Genomic DNA, 21,550 nt, shown 5'->3' on the forward strand with positions numbered 1-21,550 from the left:
AGGAATCAACAAAGCATTAACAATAACTTTTTATTTAGATTTTACTTTTTGCTAAGAGATACAAAACATGAAGCCATCTTTAATCATTGATACAATTTAATATCTAGCGCTGTGCTTTCTCCATCTCCACACATGAAAAGTATTTCCACCCAAACATTGTTATCTTGGAGCAAATGTGTTGGCAAAGGCCCGAACTTGCAGCTTGACTTTTTTCTGATCCATCACAGGGGTCAAATATCGGTTTCAGAATTGTATCCCACTTCGGATATCACGAGCAATACCCCTTTAGTCTATTTACAAACACATATGAAGGATTACATGTGTTACCATGTACTCCCTCACAGCATACGGTCCAACAAGTCACAATAGGAATCACGAGCCTGTGGTTTCCATCCATCTCCAAGAGACCTCTTTCAAGAATCTTGATGGAGTCGTAGAGCAGCTCTCTACTTGACTCTGTAGAGAACCTTCCTCTGCATACGGTGCTGGAGCTCTCCCCTCCTCAGCATGAGGTGCAGCACCTTCAGGATCGCATGCTCCGGGTACTTCTGCAGAGGCACAGGGGGGAGACAAAGAGCCAACAGGGTCACGTTAATAGGCGAGAACAAGGGCACCTTAAAGAACAACATTTTCTTTAAATAGCAATATTACATATTGCTCAGATATAATTTCACCATGCTTACAAACCATTCATTGCTTATGATGTACGTACTAGTGTACATGCCATAAAATGCGCAAGTCACACACCTGTTTGGTGAAGTCCTGGACGATGCTGTGCTCAGACACTTGGGAGCCGATGGCAAAGCGGCGCTTCATCTGCTTCTCGATGCGAGAGAGCATTTCCTGGTCCTCCTGAGAGGTGAAGCCCTCCACACCTGCAGAAACGGCACCAAACACAGTAAATTAACACCACTGCTGAATGACGTACATACATTTATGCAGCAAATGTGTGATAACATTCATTCCAATTCCTACACTTGCTTTAAAGGATTCAAAACTGCCAGAAAACAAAAGACAACACCTCACTGTAAATGTAAGTGTAGTTCATCTCATAAGTGATCAAAAATAATTAAAATAAATAAACACATAAATAATTGTTGACACAAACACACACCTGAGAGGCTTCCAGATTGGGCTGCATCTAATGTCGACACCTGGAACAGGCGGAGGGCCTCGTCCACCTCCTCCTCTCCAGCCACGGCCTGTAGTTTCATTTTGGCCAGAGACTCTGCAATGCGCACCACTGCCTCCAATTGCCTGCAGGGGGCGATAGTGCACCAATTACAGTCAACCCTGAACCGCACTCAGGTTACATCTAGTTCAACAAAGGCAATAGTAACAGATCTAGACATCACTGCATTTTAAGTATATTCCTGTTTTCTATTTCTATAAACATATACTGTAGACACTAGTTTTATTATAACACAGCCTAGTTTACTAGTTTGTAAGTGTCGCTCTGAATGCAAATGGTGGCTGGGGGGCCTGGGGGCCAGGTGTGGCCTACTGTACCTGACTGTGATGGGGATGGACGCCCTCTTGTCACTCTCCCGCTCGTGCTCCCTGGCCCCACTCCTCATGACCACGTAGCGGTTCTTCAGCTTCTCTGCCGCTGCTGCAGTCAGACGTGGGCCACACTTCCTGTTTGGAGAGAGCAAAAAAAAAGAAAAATGTAATTGCTGGGTGATCAGATTACTGCATCAACAACACTAGTGCAGTGCCCGTGCAAACAATGTTTTCCAAGAAACGTGTTGCCCAATGACGTTGATGCAGGTAGATCATGTTAGATTGGTGATGAGAATCAGGCCCGTGCTGTTAGAGCTTTTTACTCTTTGCAAGGTAATAAAAAAGTGAAGGGGAAAGGCGTTTGAGTTGCAGCTAATGGCTATTAGACACATTACATACCCGTGCGTTTTTGCTGTTGTTGGGAAATGATAGCCTAACCTAAAGCTAACCGCATGCATGGCCCGTCTATGCCATGGCCATGCCAGCGCTATGAACCGCAAGGCAACCGCGGTTGTTGATGAGTAGCCTATGCAACGTTACGTGACTTTAACAGCCTGCTTACCAACATGGGTGCATGTGTGTCGGACTCAGCATGTTTATCCAACATGAAAAATCTTGAAACGGTCCGTTGTTTACATGAGACATCGTAATTTCCATGAACACGGAGTTTGTCAGCGAAATGGGCTTTTTTGTTTCTATGCTGGAGTAAGTGAGAGTGAGGGGGAGTGGCTAGTGCAGAGAACGGTAGAATTGTGGGATTGCTGCAGAGTTGTATTTTGTTTAATTTAACGATATCGTTGTCATTTTTTGTCCAAACATGACCAAACTTTGCACTGCACTCACGCATGTCATTAGCAATACATGTGTCAAATTTTAGGTCAGTTGGATGAGTGGTTTGAGAGTTATGCGTGGAACACACAGACACAGACAGACAGAGTGACACACAGACAGACGTTCCTTGCATTAATAGATAGATGATAAAAACTAAACCTCAACATTTCCAAGCAGTTCAAACCATACGTTTTGAGACCAGATAAGTGGTAATGTTTCGGTGACCACTATGGATGAATCTGATGAAAAACGGACTGTAAACTCACGCTCTGACATAGCCGATGTATTTCTTCAGCGTGGCCAGAGGGACCTCGCCCTCCACACCCTCTGTCTGGGTCTGGGCACTAAGATGGACGTTCATCACGTGACGGGCCAGAGTCTGAACACAAAGCAACACACATTTAGCACATATGCCACCTACACAGCAATTTAGCATGATCATCCATGGGCAAAAAAACAGTTGGGTTTTAAAAGTAGGTTGATTTAAATGGTTTTGGGTTTAAAAAAAGAAAAATAAACTAGGATAATACTAAATAAATATATATGAATTAACTCAAGCAATCAAAAAATGCCAGCCAAGCTCACTAACCATGTCCCTCTCTTGGTCGTGATGGTCTTTGACTATGAAGATCATGTCGAAACGGGACAGGATGGTGGGCATGAAGTCGATGTTGTCCTCGCCCTTGGTGTCGTCCCAGCGACCAAACACGGAGTTGGCAGCTGCCAGCACGGAGCAGCGGGAGTTCAGGGTGGTGGTGATGCCAGCCTGAGGTGGGTAGCAGAGACCAATATAGTACAGTGAGAAACACGGCCTCTAAAGCCCAATTCACACCAATATAGTACAGTGAGAAACACGGCCTCTAAAGCCCAATTCACACCAATATAGTACAGTGAGAAACACGGCCTCTAAAGCCCAATTCACACCAAAGATTCCCGACGCGACGAGACTGAGTTGCAGCGGTGTGAATTAGAAGTTGCACGTAGTTGCAAGCCGTCGTAGAGCATTAAACATGTTGAGTCGCAGTCGCAAGGTTTTAGAACGTCGCGGCTCGTCTCGTCGTCGTGAATCTTTGGTCTGAACCCTACTTAACATATTCCAGTGGTGATGATGGTGTTACACGTAGTAGCATTTAGTGTACCTTTGCAATGGAGATGGTCTGCTGCTCCATAGCTTCATGGATGGCAACTCGGTCATCTTCCCTCATCTAAATGGAAGGTTACATTGCTTAGATGGTATCAACTGAACCAGTCAAGGGAGGGAGCCCTCAGCGGTATTCATTAGATGCATTTTAAACAAATCTTAGTTTCAGGCAAGGACAGGAATTTGTTTTCCTGATCCGCAATGAACCGGACCGTAATGAAAGGTTCAAAAGTAAAAACAACAGCGTCCTCACCTTGTCAAACTCATCGATGCACACCACACCACCATCCGCCAGCACCATGGCTCCTCCCTCCATGATGAACCCGCGGGTGTGGGGGTCACGCAGGACTGAAGCGGTCAGACCAGCTGCACTGCTGCCCTTCCCTGAGGTGTACACCTGAGACAAGACAAACACAGGACAATAAAAACACAGCTCCTACTGATCACATCGCAAGACCACACCTACATAACGTTTAGGTAGTTACAGTTGCTGCGGTTTGCTATTGGCTAATATCAAAAACAACAGACAGTGCCTTACCCCAATAGGAGAGCACCTCTCCACAAACTTCAACAGCTGAGACTTGGCCGTTCCTGGATCTCCCAACATCAACAGGTTGATGTCACCTCTGCGAGTGAGTCCGTCTGGAAGCCTGTGTTTAAAAAACATTTAAAAGGCTCAGTTTTGAAATTGATATTACACAACGTGAAAAGGCAACATTTAACTGTGACAAAATCAGATGATGAGGAATTTCATTCTCCCTACACACCTCTTCCTGGAGCCTCCGAACAGCAGGCAGGCGATGGCCTTCTTCATGTCGTCACTGCCATAGATGGAGGGAGCGATGGAGCGGGAGAGGGAGGAATAGACGTCGGGGGAGGCGGCCAGGGCGCGAAGCTCCTCTTCCTCCTGAGGGGTGACCGAGCCAGTGGCTCCACGACCTGGGAGAGGAGGACCGCACGAAACAGGGGGTCAGGATTTGACTGATTAGCTTCACCGATTAGCAAGGCACTTCGTCGTCGCCATTTTCCAGAAATACATCATGTCCGGTGCCGTTTTCCTCATGCCGATTGGTGGCTGTTCCACTGTCAGCTCATGCACAAGCTTAGTGTGGACACGAGCTCTCCTTCTGTACCTTACGTCAACCAGTAACCTGGCACTTAATTGGCTAAGTAAAACGGCACCGGAAACAAGCCCCTTGAAACGCCATGTTGAAGCCTGAAAAAATCGTTCAATTTTGGCAATTTTCACTAGCCTAGCATTCCCATTGAAATGAATGGGGGCGGGACTTGTTCACTTTCTCCAGTTCTTATAATACCTCCATGGCACAAAAGAATGAGTTCAGAAGAGTGCCTAGTGGATTTGGTTCCATTTACAGGCGATTAATGACTCGATGGCTACAGTAAGCTTAAAAACTACAGCAAGATTGATCTTTCAACCTCCAGTCCACTCACCTGCTCCCTCTGTGTCCACTTGGATGCCAACCACACGCAGATAGGCCGAGCGGATGCCCACCGCTGCCATCTTGTCGCGCCCTTTGCCCTTGGTGGCAGCGCCCTTCTTGATCGAGTAGATGCCCATGATGGTCACCCTGTTCCCTGGCACCACACGGTCACACAGATACCTGGGGAGAGAAAGGGACAGATTTGGTGACTCTAGCGTACACTCACTCACACACCTAACTATGAACTGGACATCACTGGACACACGTAAGCACTTTTTGATTCAGCTCTTCCAGTTCAGAGCCATAGAGAGAGAGTTGCGACACGTTGTAATGTTGCCGCCACGCGATCAAAAGTTCCAAAAAACCTGCGCTGGATGGCTTAATTGCAGGAGGGTGGGATGTACTTCTAGATGCTGGAAGGTGTAATCAATTAACTCATTAACTACTGACCAAGAGATTGGCTGTAAACAGTTCCAAAAGTCCCATAACGAGGAAATAGCCTGGAAAAGGCGCTGCCATTTTTTCCTATGGAGGTCTTTGGGAGTGTCGCCACTCTGTTTTATCAACCGCTCTGATTCAGTGTTCATAACCAAATGGGTGGGCGGTTCTTCATAGCGGGCCCTACCTGTCGCAGTACAGCTGCATGTGTCTGGGCATGTCTCCGTGGGGGACAGCGTCTGGGGACTCCTGCAGCCGCAAGGTCTGGAAGTCCACGCACAAGCATCGGTCGGGAATAATGAAGTAAGGATCCACTGGACACTTCATGCGGCCTGCTTGCTCACTGTGGGACGGAATAAAAGATCAAACTGATTAAAGACCGTATCAACGAGCTCATTGCTTTACTAAACTGACACATCACAGCTAATATGAATATAAATCTTGAATTTCCCCATGGGGATCAATAAAGTATCTATCTATCTATTAGTCAGGTAGAACCCCAGGATAGGTGTGACATAAGGTACTAATGCAATTTTTTTGCATAATCTGATAGTTTAGGGGGTGTAGACTCAGAATCTGACGGGTGCCGCTCCGGCACCCTTGAGCATTTTCCTTAAAATGACATCATCTGCCACACCCCTTTTTGATCATAGAAAGTCGTCTAAATATACATTAACATATAAACCCATCATGTATGGTATCAAATTAAAGCTCTTCTCATGCAGGAATCAGCTTTGACCATCAAAAAGATGAAAAAAAAAAAAGTTTTTAATGACATAATCTGCCACGCCCCCTTTTGTTGACCATAAAAAAAGAACTAGACTCACATTACTGTATAAAACCCATCATGTATGGTATCAAATGAAAGCTCTTCTCAAACACAAATCAATGATGTCGATTTAAAAAAATGCTCAAAATCATCCCTCCAGAGAACATAATAACTGTAAAATCTGGTACGGTCAAACCTCTGAAATGGTAGGCTGAGCAACAAATTGTATCAACCCTCACCAATTAATCAAATAGACAACAAAGTAGTACTTTATCACAGATTTCTGAAAGCAACTATATCAAGAACATGTTGCCAGGCTGGCCTTGTACACATCACAAACATCAAATGTCTCCTCCAAAGAACATTCATTCAATCAGACATTTCTCCCTCGCTGTCATCAGTATCCTCCACTGAAAGTCGAATTTTTATTTGCACACTGCTCATCACCTTTGCAATGGATCCCTGAAGCAGACGACCACCTCGTGACCCAAAGAGAGAGCCATTAAGAGACCAGGAAGGGCAGTACATCTGCTACACATGTGGAGAGTCCGGTCACACCAGTCAACAGTCATGGCCAAGTCACCCGGCAAAGACATGCTCCAGGAGAGGCAGACAGTGCACAGAATACTCCACCAGAGAGCGAACCAAGGCCCCCTGGTTAATCAATGATCAGGAGTGGGCTGGCAGACTGTGTTGACACTGAAGTCGACCAGTTCCTGAAACAAAATGCATTTGGTCACTGCTGGACGGTTGACCTGATGATCTCTGGAGTGAAGACAAGCTGCCTTTGGGACACTGGGTTTGAGGTCACCACCATCAAAGAGTCTCACTTTAGAGAACACTTTGGGGAGGAACAGCTAAAGTCCACCCATTGGGTGGAGCCTATGGACTGAACATGCCGGTCCTTGGTTGTCTTGAAGCAGATGTTGAGTGTTTTGGAACCACTCTTTAGTGGCGGTGCATCTTCATACTGAGAGACACCCATCTGGATGTTGTAAAGATGTAAAAATGGGCTCCCTGGCATTATGGGGATGAACATCATCAAAGATCTAGTGACCTCTCTGCTGGGTGTGGATGCAATGAGGATGAAAAGGCTGCTCCACTAGAGGCAAGTGTCCGTCGTGTGTTGGCTAGGGTCAAGAATTAGGTGGAATTCTTGGATTCAGATGGCAAAATTGGGTTTGTCAAGGTGGCTGGCAGAGAAGTGAACACCATCCCACCACACAGTAAGAAGGTGATTGAAGGCTGGTGCCTCCAACAGTGGAATGCCATTCCTGGTGGAAGCCACGCCAAAGATCAGCATCCAGAAGGGGCTTCTGGTTGCCAACATACTCGGAAAGGCAGCAGGTGGAAAAGTCCCTGTCGGGGTTATGAGTACCTGTGAGAAGGCCATAAAACTAATATCCAGGGCCAGGGTAGCTGTGGTGTCCAAGTCACAGAGGATCTGTCCAAAAGAGGTGGTGAGGTTTGATGAAATGGATGGGGTATTGCATGTTGAACAGTGTTCAGGCTACCGAAGATGGACACCAATGTATGCCTCTTCCAGTACAGGTAGCTGCAGGAGAGCTTAACTCGGCACAGCATGTAAAGCTTAGTGCACTGTTGAAAAGCTACGGGGATGTCTTCTCAAGCCACGACAATGACTGGCTACACAACTACAGTGACACATGACATAACATATAAACTGGTGACACCCACCCGATCAAAAGTTCAAGCGACATGTACAGGACATAGTGGGGCAAAGAGAGTAGCAGCCCCTGGGCATCGCCAGTGGTCATTGTGCGAAAAAAAGACGGGAGTGTGCGCTTTTGCTGTGACTACAGAAAGCTGAACATGGTCATGTGCAAAGATGCATACCCACTTCCACGGATAGAGGAGGCGCTTCATGCACTGGGCAAGGCACAGCTGTTCCCCACTTTGGACCTGACATGGGTTACTTTCAAGTGGCTATGGGTGACCAGGATAGAGAGAAGACAGCTGTCTTTACCCCGTTTGGTGTCTATTCTTAAAGCATTAAAAAAAAATGATTGGATGAAAAATATTGTTTTCTGTAATTCTTGGGGGGGATCCAAGGACAGTCATAATTAATGTGCTTAACTACCTGGGAAGTACCTCACAACATTGCTGTCAAATTCAGTGACAGATTCAAGGGAAATTATAACTAACATGCTAACTAACAGTCAAGGGTACATCAGACTTGCTATAATATTCACAATAAAATGAATTACTATTGAATGATTGTATTCCTGTATGTATTAGGCCAGGGGTTCTTAACCTTTTCAACCTTGAGGCCCAATTTGTTATAGTAGAAAGTGGCCTGGGGCCCATTTAATATTCATCATTCACATCCAAAAAGCGCATGTTTTTGTATTTATTGGTAGACATTTCACAAGTGCAATTTCATTACGTTACGTTAACGGTATTTGTTTTTAGACATGGCTGGATTCACTTAATGGTAGCTTTCTGGCGATGAACTTCTGGCCATCCATTCATTCTAACACATTGGGCAAGTCTCCCCTTTAGTGAAATGTGTAGTGTCAGAATCCCAGCAGTTTTGTAAGGATTCTTGTGAGTGCATAGGTATAACGACAATGTGCTAACGTAGCTAGCAGCATTTGCAGTACATATCCTCGATACGGATATACCCACAAGGTGAATGGCAGAGGTGGAAAACTCCAGCTTCAGAAAGTAAAAGTCCAATCATGTATTGGTTCTACCTGTGCACTTAACAGGTGATCTCATCAATTAGCTGCTTGACCTGGCTGAAGAGTTGTGTTAAATAGAATCAGCTGGTTTGAGTGAGTGGTTGGCACAGATATGTGGTAGGACTTTTACTTTCTGAAGCTGGACTTTCCCACCTCTGATGAATGGAATTAAGTCTCATGCATTACATATCTCTGATGTCTTCATTTGATAATCTACCCAGTACCGCGGCCCTTGCGGCCAACAGGTGCAACACTGAACATGTCTTGCGGCCCTCTGGTTAAGAATCACCGTAAGTCTGGGCCGCGGCCCTGTGGTTAAGAATCACTGTATTAGGCTAAATGGCAGTTCCATCATTTATTCAATTTAATACCAAAATATGGTATTAAATGATTTAGAGTCAGCTATTATGCGGCAAAAAGGAACGTAATCTGACCTTAAAGGTCACTTTGCAAATGGTATTTTGTTCTCTGAAGGGACCTGAACTATTTTTTTTCATCTTTTTGATGGTCAAAGCTGATTCCTGCATGAGAAGAGCTTTAATTTGATACCATACATGATGGGTTTATATGTTAATGTATATTCAGACGACTTTCTATGATAAAAAAAGGGGTGTGGCAGATGATGTCATTTTAAAGAAAATGCTCAAGGGTGCCGGAGCGGCACCCATCAGATTCTGAAAGGACACCCCCTAAACTATCAATTTATGCAAAAAAATTGCATTAGTACCTTATGTCACACTTATGCCCAAATTCCACAAAGTTCTACCTGACTATATCTATCTATCTATCTAATAATCTAGAACATGTTTCACTCAGATACAGCTGCAATACGGAACACCTACAAACAAATTACACCTTTTAAATGGATCTCTTCATAAAACTGTGAAAACACACACACACACACACACACACACACACAGCACAATACTAACGTGTTGCACTTGCGGGGCAGGGCATAGCCCTGCAGGCCAGGGGGGATGGGGATGTTGCTGATGACCGAGCGGCAGCCACGGCACTGCAGACACACGCGGGTAGCCTTGGCCCGCACCGCCGTGGAGGAGATGATGATGCCAGGGATCTTCACCATACGGGACACCTGCTCTGACTGTAGGGGGAAATACAACAAGAGATCAGATCAGAGTAGGACAGGGGTGGTCAACCCTTCATCAATAACACCTAACAGTACTGTACTGTAATTGCATTCCTTTTCTAAACTGACACATCACAGCTAATAATCTGTAACAAATGTAAAGAATATGCACAGAAAATAATTGAAGTAAGAGTGGGAAATTGAACAAGTACAAGTGTGTAAAAGTACAAGTGTGAGCCGTACCTTCAGGTTGCGAATGTTGGAAGGGTGAGCGTCGCTCTTCAGCATGACCTGGATGTCCTGCACAGTCTCCTCCTCTACGGGACGAGGGCGAGTCACCTCATCGGCAACTTCTTTGGCGGCCTCCTCCAGCTGTGACAATGAATGCAAACGTTAGCACACACCAATCAAAACACGGGATGGGGACGAATTAATGGCAACTGACTTCGAAAATAGATCGCTCATTACTATACATACCAGTGGCAAATTATCTGTGGGGAGCTTGTGCAAGCAGTCAGAAAGGTCTTCATCAAAGCTGGCAAGATCCTCCATTTCAACTTCCACCCAGTACTCCCCCAGAGTGTAATGCCTCTTCAACTCATCTCTAGAGTGATCAAAACGATGGATTGAAGGTTTAACGAACACATAAACATAAACCTGAAATAGATCTTTTATTTTTAAAGAACATTATGACAGTACGGGTGACATAACCTACCAAAGTATGCATTAGGCTAGCTAACGTTAGCATTATTTGATCTGATTATTTGAGCTAATGTTTTCTTTAGCAGTTCGGTGAGTCAGTCGACTTGCAGGTACAATTTTAAATGGACTCACCTGTATTTGTATGTGAATCCAGTGCGATCAGTACCAACACGAAACTGTCTAAGAAATTCGCGAAATCTTTTCTTTATATGACTCCTTTTCACTGTTCCCTCATCTGCAAGTGAGTCGCCGCCACCGCCGAAACTATCGCTGAAGTAGATTCCTGGGTCGTCAAATCCGGACATCTTGTTCAGGCTGATTCAGGCTGTACCCGACAGTAAAAATATTTTAGATTTTGATAAATATTGACTATTTTCACTCCGTCTCTGGTCCGTGTACCCTCCTGCAAACAATACCCACCACGCTTTGTAACTTTCGCGGCAAAACTATGCGTCACTATTCATTTGGACACCGCCTTCTTTCCCTCCTGATATTTTCATTGGCTTACAACATGACCAACTCGCGGGAATGGAGACATGTGACCAAAGGGAGGCGCTTCAGTGTCTTGTTGGCGCGAATTCTGTGTCACCGGTTAGTATGTATCATAGACCTGAATTCATTTACTATTCAGCGAGAAATGTCTTGAAGCCGTCGTGACTACCCCTTGGTTTGTGCGTAAAGGTTTTTATCCTATCCAAAATAGTGCTAATAGAAGATAAAGTCTACGAGTTTTTTGTTTGTTTGTTTGTTTGTTTTAGCACATATGCATAGCAGAATAGGTCTGTTTGCCTTCTTTGTTCACAGTTGCCATTCGTATTTCTGAGGATACAGGTCAGTGTCAGTGCAGAGGGCAGTATAGCTGTCTGTGGATGTGAAATTTGAGAGATATTACAAAAATATCAACATAGTTGACCTCAACAAAACAGCTACAGCAGCTGTCTTGTGCATGCTGGCAGGTGGAAGATCTCTATCTCCCAAACAAGCCTGGTACTTTAAAACTGCTGAAAAATCCAGAGTGCTAGTTGTTCCTGTCGAACTAGAGGACACTGCTTGGGGCCCCCGGCCTCGAACTGCCTGGATCCAATAAGCCTCATCAGGCCATATATTGCTGCCCAAAGACGTCGAAAGGAAGTTGAAGCTATAGGGCTCTCTCACTGCTAGTTCAGACCACAAGGCCCATGGGTAGTGATAGAGGACTAGTCACTTGGCATGAACAGATAATGGGCCATTGGGCCCCTGGGCACAGACATGAAAGTGACCTCCTGCCCACCTCAGAAAGTTAGAAGATTTACATTTATTACGTTTTTTGAATTTCATTAGGCTATGTAAAACCCCTTGCAAGGGCTGAAAGCTATTATTTTTTCTAAGCAGCCTCTAAAATGGAAAGTTTTATATAACATTGGACACAACGTTATTTATAATTGAATTGAAAAAAAAATATATAATAATAACATGAGAAACATTTTACAGAAAAATAAGCAGTTTAATACTGTTTCAAATTTAAAACTATATTTTGATGGGCAGAGGTGAACGTTTAGCCGCCCTTGCAGCTCTGCATATCTCTCCTTTTCCTCCTGGCCGTGACTGTGTGATGACCAGCTCTTTTCTGGACCACAGGGCAGGTGCCAGGCAGATTCGACCCTTTCTGACCCTTTCCCTCGGACTTGGACTCTTCTGGCGCATTTGTGTTCTGTGAGAGGAAGAAAGAACAGATGATGAAAACATCAGCAACAATTTATCCCACACATGGTATAGCTTGGTTTTCCAAGCTATAACAAACGGAAAAACCCAGACCATCATCTTGAACCTAATCACCCTTGTTATTACTCCTTCTCCTCTGCCTTGAGTTTTTACCTGCAGAAGTATGCGGATGGTGATCCTGGCCAAGAGGCCCATGGTGACCAGCAGGCAGACGCGGTGAAAGGAGATCACCCATATAATGGCAACAGGTTTCCTAGTATCGGTGTCCACTCTGTGGACAGCTTCTTTCCCTACTGTCCCTCGGAGAGACACTTCCCCTGCTGTCTTCACCTCTGTCTTAACCTGGCTGTTAGGGCGTACTCACACTAGGTACGTTTCACCCGTACCGTACTGGAGCACGGTTGCCTCTGGTCCCTGGTCTGCGCTCACACTGCATATTATCAAACCGTACTTGAGTACGATTGAGTTGCTGTGTTCTAGAATCTTTATGCAACGTGTGACTGATAATTGGAGCGTTATTGTTTATTTCATCATTAATGACGTCATGCTTCCATGCGTACCGTACCAGAGTCCACCTCCTCCAAGCGTACTAGCGTACCGTACCCCGGTACGGAACGAAGTGATCACACTGGTCAAACGAACCGGACTTTAGGGGCAAAGTGTACTCGGGTACGGTACGAATTGCCTAGTGTGAGTACGCCCTTAGTTTTGATCTGGCTGACCCTGCTTCTCTTAAACACTTTCAGGATGTTTCCTCTGTCCAACAGCAGGTCCTCCACCACCAAGCATGGTTTGTGCTCCTTGGAATAGGGCTCAGCATCAGTGGGTCTAACTCCGGTCATCTTGACTCTCTTATGTGCTTCCTGATCCTGTTTAACTGTCAGCTGCAGGGCGAATTCAGTCAGAGCATCAAAGGGATTCAGTGAAATGCCAGGAGTACTGGCCCACTCCTTGGGTGGCATTAGGGTTGTTGTAACACTCCAGCCAGTGAAATCTGGCTCAATGTAGCACAGGGCACACACCAACACAATGAAGGTGAGGCGTTTAGAAGCCATTTGGAGCAATAAAAGACAAAAAATGATGAGTAAACTCAAAAAAGCAACCACACTCTACAAAGCAAAGTGAAATCTGAAACTTCATTGTATTTTCTGGTCTAATTAGAACTCGTTTCCAAGGTACTACTGCCACATAGAATTTGATGACAGGACAATCTCTATGACATCACAATCATGGATGGATTATTGGGCCCCTGGGTACAGACATGAAAGGAGCCTGCCCATCTCAAAGTCAATTTATTTGTATAGTACATTTACAAAACAACAGTTGACTGGGGGAATCTCAGAAATGGGTGGATGGGCTTTGATCTCAGAACGTTAGGTTTACATTTATTCATCTAGGCACTTTTCATCCAAGTGACTTATAAATGTTAATTATATTACAAGGCACTTCATCGACTCCAGAGCAACTTTGGGTTAAAGCCACACTTAAGAGTTTTTTGTACCTTAAAACAATGTTTCCAAAATAATTTCAGTGGTTCATGAGCTCATAACAGGGTGAACTGTGATTCTGCATTAGCTTTGTGCCCCTCTGTCGGCTATAACCACACTATTTAAGTTTACCACATCGGGTAGCGGATCTGTAGTTAGATGGAAGAGACATTAAAAACTACAAATTTGACTTGCTTCAAGGGTCGTGATACATCATACTTTCATAAAAACGTTTTTGCAAACGTGCCATAGGCGCAGTGATATCGTACGCAGCATCTGAAAATAGTCCCCATAGACAACATGCAGTAGTAGTGCCAGTAGTTTGCAAGTTGCCTTGATTATTACGCCAGATGAGAGTGTAGTTCCATGTCAAATCAGCCTAGAAAAACGCCAGGTTTCATTTTCAGTTGGTCTTATTGCACTTTCTAACTTGAGAGGAGACACGTTTTAAATGGGAAAATTACCAGAAATCTTAGTCACTTTTAAACATGAAGCTAGCAGGCGAGAAGCTAATGGTCTAATCCGATTCAATGATCTATGCTAGGCTGAAGCTAAAAGTTGTATCGCCAGACTCACAGAATGGCTGGATGAACGGGAACAAGGTAAATATCGATTGTTTAGTTCGAGGGGAGGTGGAAAATGAGCGTATTTCCAAAAATGGCGGAATATCCCTTTAAGTGCCTTGCTCAAGGGCACAATGGTGGAAACAGAACCAACAAATGATCAGGCTATTGCATGCTAGCCCAGCAGTGCTAGGGGGTCCAGGTTATGCCCCCCGGAACACTTCTTTCTTTCTTCGTCTTCTTTTTTTAAATAACCCTTTAAATTAAGACTTCCTTTGATTTTGTGGAAAGAAATGGACAGATTGAGACTTGAAAAAATTAAGGCATCCTGTTGTGAAAAAAGATGCAGATGACAAAGCATCAGGGGTGGAGAACATAGAGTAGTAGTGACCTCAAAAAGTGACTTTGGCCCCTGGGGCCCGGTAGGCCCGTTCAGTAATCCATCCCTGCCCCTTGGTGTTTACAGTGTGATCTGACCATAATGGAAATATGGCATAAGTGTGAGGGTCCACAGTTTCCGTAAAGCACCAGTTCACTCAGGCCCCTGGGCCCTAAAAAACTTGTGTAAGGGCCCCTTGGTGCTTGAATGGAGTTTTGGGAGGTGGAGTCTTCAAAAGACATGTCCAAGAGCCCCACAGAACCATCCAGTCTTGAGTCACTCTGAGCCCTTTTCCACCGACAAAGAACTGGCTCCGTTCCTGTTAACAAACCACCACTTGAATTGTTCAGAGCATTTTCACCCAAAAAAATATTTGCCACTTTGGTTCAGAGGATTTTCACAAAAAAAAAAGTGTTTTTTTTTCCGCAAACAGCAGTGGGCATAACATGCTACCATTCAAAGAGAATCAGGCCAAAGTTAAATAAATTCTCAATGGAGCTGGTTCAAGAACGCGTTCCCTGTTCCCTGAGCAGTCTCAGTGTATTCTGGCCACTGATTTAAGGTTTAAAATGCTACTAGTCTTAATCCAGAATGGTACAGGTTGAAATTATGCATGTGGAGAGGCAAGCATTAAATATGCTGACATAATTTGTTAACAAAAGTTATTTATTAAGCACTTTTTGAAGCAAAAACAACACCCAGTTGGCCTTTCATTATTGTAAACACTATCAGCTTTCTCCACACAAAGTCTCTCAATCTATGAGATTAGCGTTTTTTACGTCTGTCTGTAACAGAGGCAGCTGTGCAAGCCACCCTTCCTGATTCCGGTAGCTGTAACAGTCGATGGCGTTCTAGCATTGCTGTGTTTATGAGATGACCCCGTGCTTGCGGCCTGTCTGAATGAAGGCATTCACGGTGCGGTCAATGTCCTCATCAGTGTGGGCCGCCGAGATCTGGACACGAATACGGGCTTTTCCTTTGGGCACCACAGGGAAGGAAAATCCAATCACATATACACCTGAGCACAGAAAGGTGAGAGGGTGAGAAAGAAACGATTACATTATCTGATCTTAAAGACCTAGAAATATGATCCAAATCAAATCAAAAAGCAGAAATATTTTTCAAAACATTTCAGATCTGATCAGAAGCTGACTCCTCACCTAGCTTCAGCATGTCATCAGCCATCAACGAAGCTAGCCGTGCATCACCTAACATCACAGGGCAGATGGGATGGGCCGATCCGGAAATGGTGAAGCCAGCTTGGGTCATAGCATTTCTGAACCTGTGGAAATCAACAGTGGTTTCAACACATTCATGAAGCGATATTCAAGTTATGTTTGTTTATTTTTTAGCAAAAACTGTTTAAGAGATAGCAGTCTTTTAGCCCGCCACCTCAGATAATGAACATAACAGACTACTACCAACCATGTGGGTACTAGTAACAGGTGGTTAAAGTTAACAGGTGGTTACCAACAACTATCCACCTGTTATTAGTTTTTGAATGTTTTACTAATACAAAGTTAATACAGAGCAAAGTGCATTGCAGTGTAATGCGATAATAAAGCACAGCAGTTCAAGAATGACCTCTAGAATATGTTGGCTACTATCTAGAGGTAGTTAGCAAACAACCTGACATGGATCCAATATCAACAAAGAACGGTGAGCGGTGACCTCTATAACTAACCGAAAACACCATTATATATTATGCTTTACTGGAGAAAACTGAGAGATAAGTGTGTGTGTATTCTATTCTGCTACATGTTCATTGAACAAAATCTAATGTCACAATAAAGTACGGCAGTTCAAGAATGACATCTAGAATATGTTTCCTACTATCTAGAAGTACCGGTAGTTAGCAAACAAAATGACGTGGATCGCATATCAAAAGGAAAGGTGAATGGTGACTTCTCTAACTAACCAAAACATTCTATTTCTAATCTCTGTACTGCAGATCCATGTCACCTTATAAAGAAAAGCGAGAGATTAGTATGTGTGTATTCTGCTACACATTCATTGAAAAAAATCCTGCCTTTTTAGAACAAAGACAAACACTGGGGTCTTATCGTCTTTCTGCAGGGAGATCAGGTCACCGTCTGAAACAGTTGCATAAGCAGTCGTCCGGGCAGCCTTGGACACTCGCCACATCAGTTAAATTCCACCCCTGGAATCCTACCTCATGGTTTTGGCTGCCATGCTCTGTGCGATTTCATTGGACGCCAGGAGCAGCTCCACAGCTCGGGTGGCACAGGCCACCACAGGCGGGGGAAGAGAGTTGGAGAAAAGGTATGGGCGTGACCGCTGCCTGAGAAGGTCAATTAAAGGTTTGGGTCCCACGGTGTACCCACCTAAAGAATAAAAACATCCAACATAATTGTTTTGTTTTTTTTGTACTTAGAGTGATACAATATCATTACCAGCGCAAAATTAATCATCTTCTGGTGAAGGAGTTGAATTGAGCATGTAAAGCCTTCATGATGCACCCCTCTTGTGAAACATGTCGGTGTAAAACCGGACATAGACGGGTTATCTGATCCACTCACCAGCGGCTCCACCCAGCGCTTTCCCCAGGGTTGAGTTGACAATGTGTACGCGGTCCATGACTCCTAGTAGCTCATCTGTACCTCTGCCAAATCAAACAACAACAAACAATAAACTCCCTTTCCTGCAAACAAAAAGGCTCCACTTGGCAAACTATATTATAAGTAGATGACTTTGATTGAAATTTTAAATCTCAGTGACTTTTGCTGTCCACATCCGTGTCCTGACATCGACTGCTTTATCAAACCCTGACTTTGCCACCTACCTGCCCCTAGGCCCAAGGAAACCTGTGGCATGGCACTCATCAATGAAGACCATGGCTCCATATTTCTCTGCCATGTCACAGATTCCCTTCAGTGGTGCCACATCCCCGTCCATTGAGAACACACCATCAGTGACGACCAGACGCATGCGTGACGACTATGGATTTAAATGACAGAATGTAAAAAATTATGACATTTAAATGACCGAATGTATCGTTGAATCCCAAACACTAATTTTTTCAACTTTCATTTGGCTCATATTCGGTGTTGTGTTTTGAGAGCAGTGTATGTTGATGAGATAGAATAAAACATATACCTGGGCCTCTTTGAGTTTAACCTCCAGGTCATTCAGGTCCATGTGCTTGTATCGCATTCTCTTGGCTCGGCACAATCTGATGCCATCGATGATGGATGCATGATTGAGTTCATCAGACAGCACGGCATCATCAGGTCCTAACAGCACCTGAGAAAAAGAAGGAAAAACACACAATTTAAGCACTTGCTGGCATGCTGGCTAGAGAACAATGTGACAAACACTGAGAAAATATTGTATGATTTCAAATACACAGAGAGAGATGTTAAATTCCTAGTCCTGTAAGTAGGGGATTTAACACAGCGGCCAATGGACAACCAAGCCTATTTACCGTCAAAAACAAAATCACTAACAAAACAGCCTTTGTGGACAAAAAGAACATCACCAAAAGAACACCCTTCCAGAACGTTTCACTGGGGGTATCAAGAATTAACTCCTGCCTCTGTATGCTGATCCTGGATCATTATGATGGTGGATTGAGATATGCCAACTCTCTACCTAAAATTTGAAGTAAATCTGACTAGTGCATGTTATGTGGGAGGATACACACACACACACACACACACACACACACACACACACACACACACACACACACACACACACACAAATGGACACAGCTGATTACAATACCCTCTGCCCCCTGTCGGAGGCAAGGGTAACAATAGATTTCACCATCTTGTGTTGTGTGGGAAGCCATGAGCCAAAGTATACAATGAGGTCAGAGGGGTCGAACAGAGAGAGAATATTGGCCAAAACCTCAAATAGTCCAGCGTTGGCGTCGAAACAGCTTGCATAAAGGATGCAATCCTCTCTTTCATGAAACTGGGCAAGCTTAGTCTCCAGATCTTTGTGAATATCCTAGGAAAGAAGAAATAGAGAAATTGATTGGTACTTTATTAATCCATCCAGGGGCAGGGATCAAGAAACCTGCACATAGTGAAGGTGCATTTGTAAAATATACATAGTGTAGTGTAGTGATATCCTATCCACTAGAGTCAACAAAAAGAGCTGTTAAGATAATGGAGTATGTGCCTGTATGTGCCAGGCAGTGCAATAAGTAAACCAGGCTGTGCAAATGGTGATTCCCATAAAAAGAGAAAAGTGCCACTTGATATTGAAAACAAAAAAAAACACGTCATAATAGAATCCAATTGCAAAATTGTGTACATAAAGGTCAATATAGCCTGTAGAGAATCCAATAGCATGGTAAGAGCAAAGAGGTCCTGCACTCTCTGAGATGTGTGGAAAAGCTGTAGGCCTATAGCCCCCGGGAAGTGAATGACTTCTCAGTCTGTTCAGCATGACAGTAACAGCAATCTGTTGGGGACATAACTGAGCTCTTTTTGCTTTGGTCTGGTATTTGACATGATATTCTCATTCAAATAGTTAAATATACCATTCGAGAGCATTACCTATAAAACAAATTCTCTACTGTAAACAAGACTTCAAATGTACTTAAGAATGTTTATAAATAATATTCATATATTCTAGGGACAAACTGACTGCTCTTTTCAATTAGTGAGAGACATCCTGATTGAGGTTACCTGTGTGCCGCAGATGAATCTGACAGAACTTAGTCCGGCACCATACTTTTGTAAGGCCTCAATACCTGCCTTTACAACATCTGGGTGACTGGACAACCCCAGATAGTTGTTTGCACAAAAGTTCAAAATATCTGCAAACAGAGAGATACATTAAAGGGTCTTTTATAATTGGTGAATAGAGAGCCGAAGTTACGCCCTTCTACTTCCGGTCTATGGGACCTATTTTACGATTTTTTATGCATGGGAGTCAATGGAGAGATAACAATTATTTTTTGGTCCCGTTCGAGTTGGACCGTGCATTTCACATATGATGTGTGGGAATTTAAAAGATAATTTTTCACATTAATAAAGTTCTGTTTTTCATTAGACTTTAAAAGTTATCTAAGTTTTGTGCGAATCCGTTCAGTGGACTACATTTTCTCGTCTCAAACGATGCACGTCACCAACTGAGCCACCAACTAGCAAACGAGAGGCTGGCTAGTTAGCTAGCTATTATGCTAGTTAACGGTTACATCTTGCTGCCAGCTAAGTCACTTAACAGTAGTGTTTGTACAGTCTATGAATGAAATACAACTTATCTGATGTGTTTAATCCTCTGACTCATGATATTTTCATCGGCAAGGGGGAAGCTCAAATAAGACCTGTTGCTGGCGCCCGTGGCTGTGAATTGGTCTAACGTCACTAACGCGACTGATGTGTTTGTAGTCGTTGGAAACACGATATTTCACAATGTTGTAATTCACTAGTTACGACATACTTTTCAAATGTCTTTACATGAAAAATTGTCATTAAAATTGACAAACATCATATGGGTAATTCAAGGCACAAGACAATCGGGACCAGAAAATAATTTATATTTCTCCATTGACTGCCATTGAAAAAAAATCCAAAGATAGGTCCCATGGAGGCAATCGGAAGGGGCGGGACTTCGGCTCTCTATAGCAGAGTCACTGGCCTGAAACTGTAGCCACAACAACAATACACAGCTGAAACTGTAGCACTACTGTAACATCTGCGTGAGTGTTGTGTATGAGGATGTATCACATGATGCCCCCTCTTGTGAAACATGTCTGTGTAAAACTTGACATTAATGGGCTATCTGAATCTGTGTGAGGACAGGCAGAGATGTAGGCCTACTGTATTGACATCTGACCTATGAAACAACAGCGTGGAAATAATCAAAAGAAGAATGACAAAGCTTTATAATGTACAGTTAGCATTGTGATACCATACGGCTTGACAAAAAAAATGCAACAGCTTTAACATGGAAATTGCTGTAACATAATTTCATGTCGATATTTTGATACTACTTTTCATTCAAAACTTCAGGCTACTTGTACGAGAACAACGTATCTGCGTTTAGCACATGGCAACTTTCAGATAAAGCTGGGTATCATTTATTGGCTAGGTAGTTAGCCATGCACTTTCGGAAGACCTAGAGGTATGCCCTCAAATAGCAAACAGACGAACGTGAACATGGTTCAGTATTCAGACATGTCCACGTAATGCATGGAAAGCGCATTTCTTTCGCGATGACTCCAAATGCTGAGTGGTCACTTGTTAATAAGGCTAGGCTGTTAAACTGTTGCTCACCGCCACGACTGCCATCCACGTAGATGTGTGGTCCCTGCTTGGAAGTGATCACCCGCTCTCCTTTCCAAGTGCCTGCCGCTCGGATTGAATCTAGTTCATTTTCCAACACAGAACGAGCTTCTGCAACAGCAGCGTATCCCCGGCAGCTGTTTGTCGCCGAGGGTCGAAGAACAGCCCTCAAAGGGGTACTAATAACACGTACAGCTGATCGTAGCGGCATGCTTTCTCCTGTCTTTGCCCTACAGACCCACGCAGGCACACACAGTTGACAGAGGTAGCGTAGCTGAGGCGTGGCTTATCGTGACAGCATGACGTCAGAGAGGATATGTAACTTTCATGGGCGTTACGAAGTCAACCAATGAAATCCGCCGGGTGTATCTGATTTTGTGCTTACACTCAGTAAGTAATGTAAATAGACGTACATCTCAGTCTGGTAACTGCCTCAGACTGTTTGGGATAATGTTGCTTGAAAAGTGGCAAGTCTTCGAGAAGTGCATCGCCTTCAATAAAATCCCCCCTCCCCCCAAAACAGTTTCGCAATATTG

The 21,550-nt window shown here is 43.9% G+C and overlaps 2 protein-coding genes across 2 annotated transcripts; both read right to left on the reverse strand.

Annotated features, from left to right (window-relative positions):
* Positions 1-16: 16 nt before the first annotated feature.
* Positions 17-11,055, reverse strand: mcm5 (minichromosome maintenance complex component 5). The gene is made up of 16 exons (XM_062532083.1): positions 10,754-11,055; positions 10,397-10,523; positions 10,163-10,291; positions 9,762-9,934; positions 5,543-5,698; positions 4,928-5,097; positions 4,243-4,414; positions 4,014-4,125; positions 3,729-3,872; positions 3,474-3,539; positions 2,924-3,100; positions 2,601-2,713; positions 1,510-1,638; positions 1,115-1,257; positions 748-875; positions 17-548 (listed from the first exon to the last, which is right to left on the reverse strand). Exons 1-16 carry the CDS (start codon positions 10,924-10,926, stop codon positions 447-449), a joined length of 2,214 nt encoding a protein of 737 aa, XP_062388067.1. The 5' UTR covers positions 10,927-11,055; the 3' UTR covers positions 17-446.
* A 4,344-nt stretch (positions 11,056-15,399) lies between these two features.
* On the reverse strand, positions 15,400-21,274 carry gcat (glycine C-acetyltransferase). The gene is made up of 9 exons (XM_062532088.1): positions 21,006-21,274; positions 19,413-19,543; positions 18,625-18,726; positions 17,869-18,015; positions 17,555-17,709; positions 17,292-17,374; positions 16,925-17,096; positions 15,912-16,033; positions 15,400-15,769 (listed from the first exon to the last, which is right to left on the reverse strand). The coding sequence occupies exons 1-9, from the start codon at positions 21,223-21,225 to the stop codon at positions 15,618-15,620; spliced, it is 1,284 nt and encodes a 427-aa protein (XP_062388072.1). The 5' UTR covers positions 21,226-21,274; the 3' UTR covers positions 15,400-15,617.
* Positions 21,275-21,550: the final 276 nt, after the last annotated feature.

The sequence above is a fragment of the Sardina pilchardus genome, chromosome 3 (genome assembly GCF_963854185.1).
Source record: "Sardina pilchardus chromosome 3, fSarPil1.1, whole genome shotgun sequence".
NCBI classification, from domain to species: Eukaryota; Metazoa; Chordata; class Actinopteri; order Clupeiformes; family Clupeidae; genus Sardina; species Sardina pilchardus.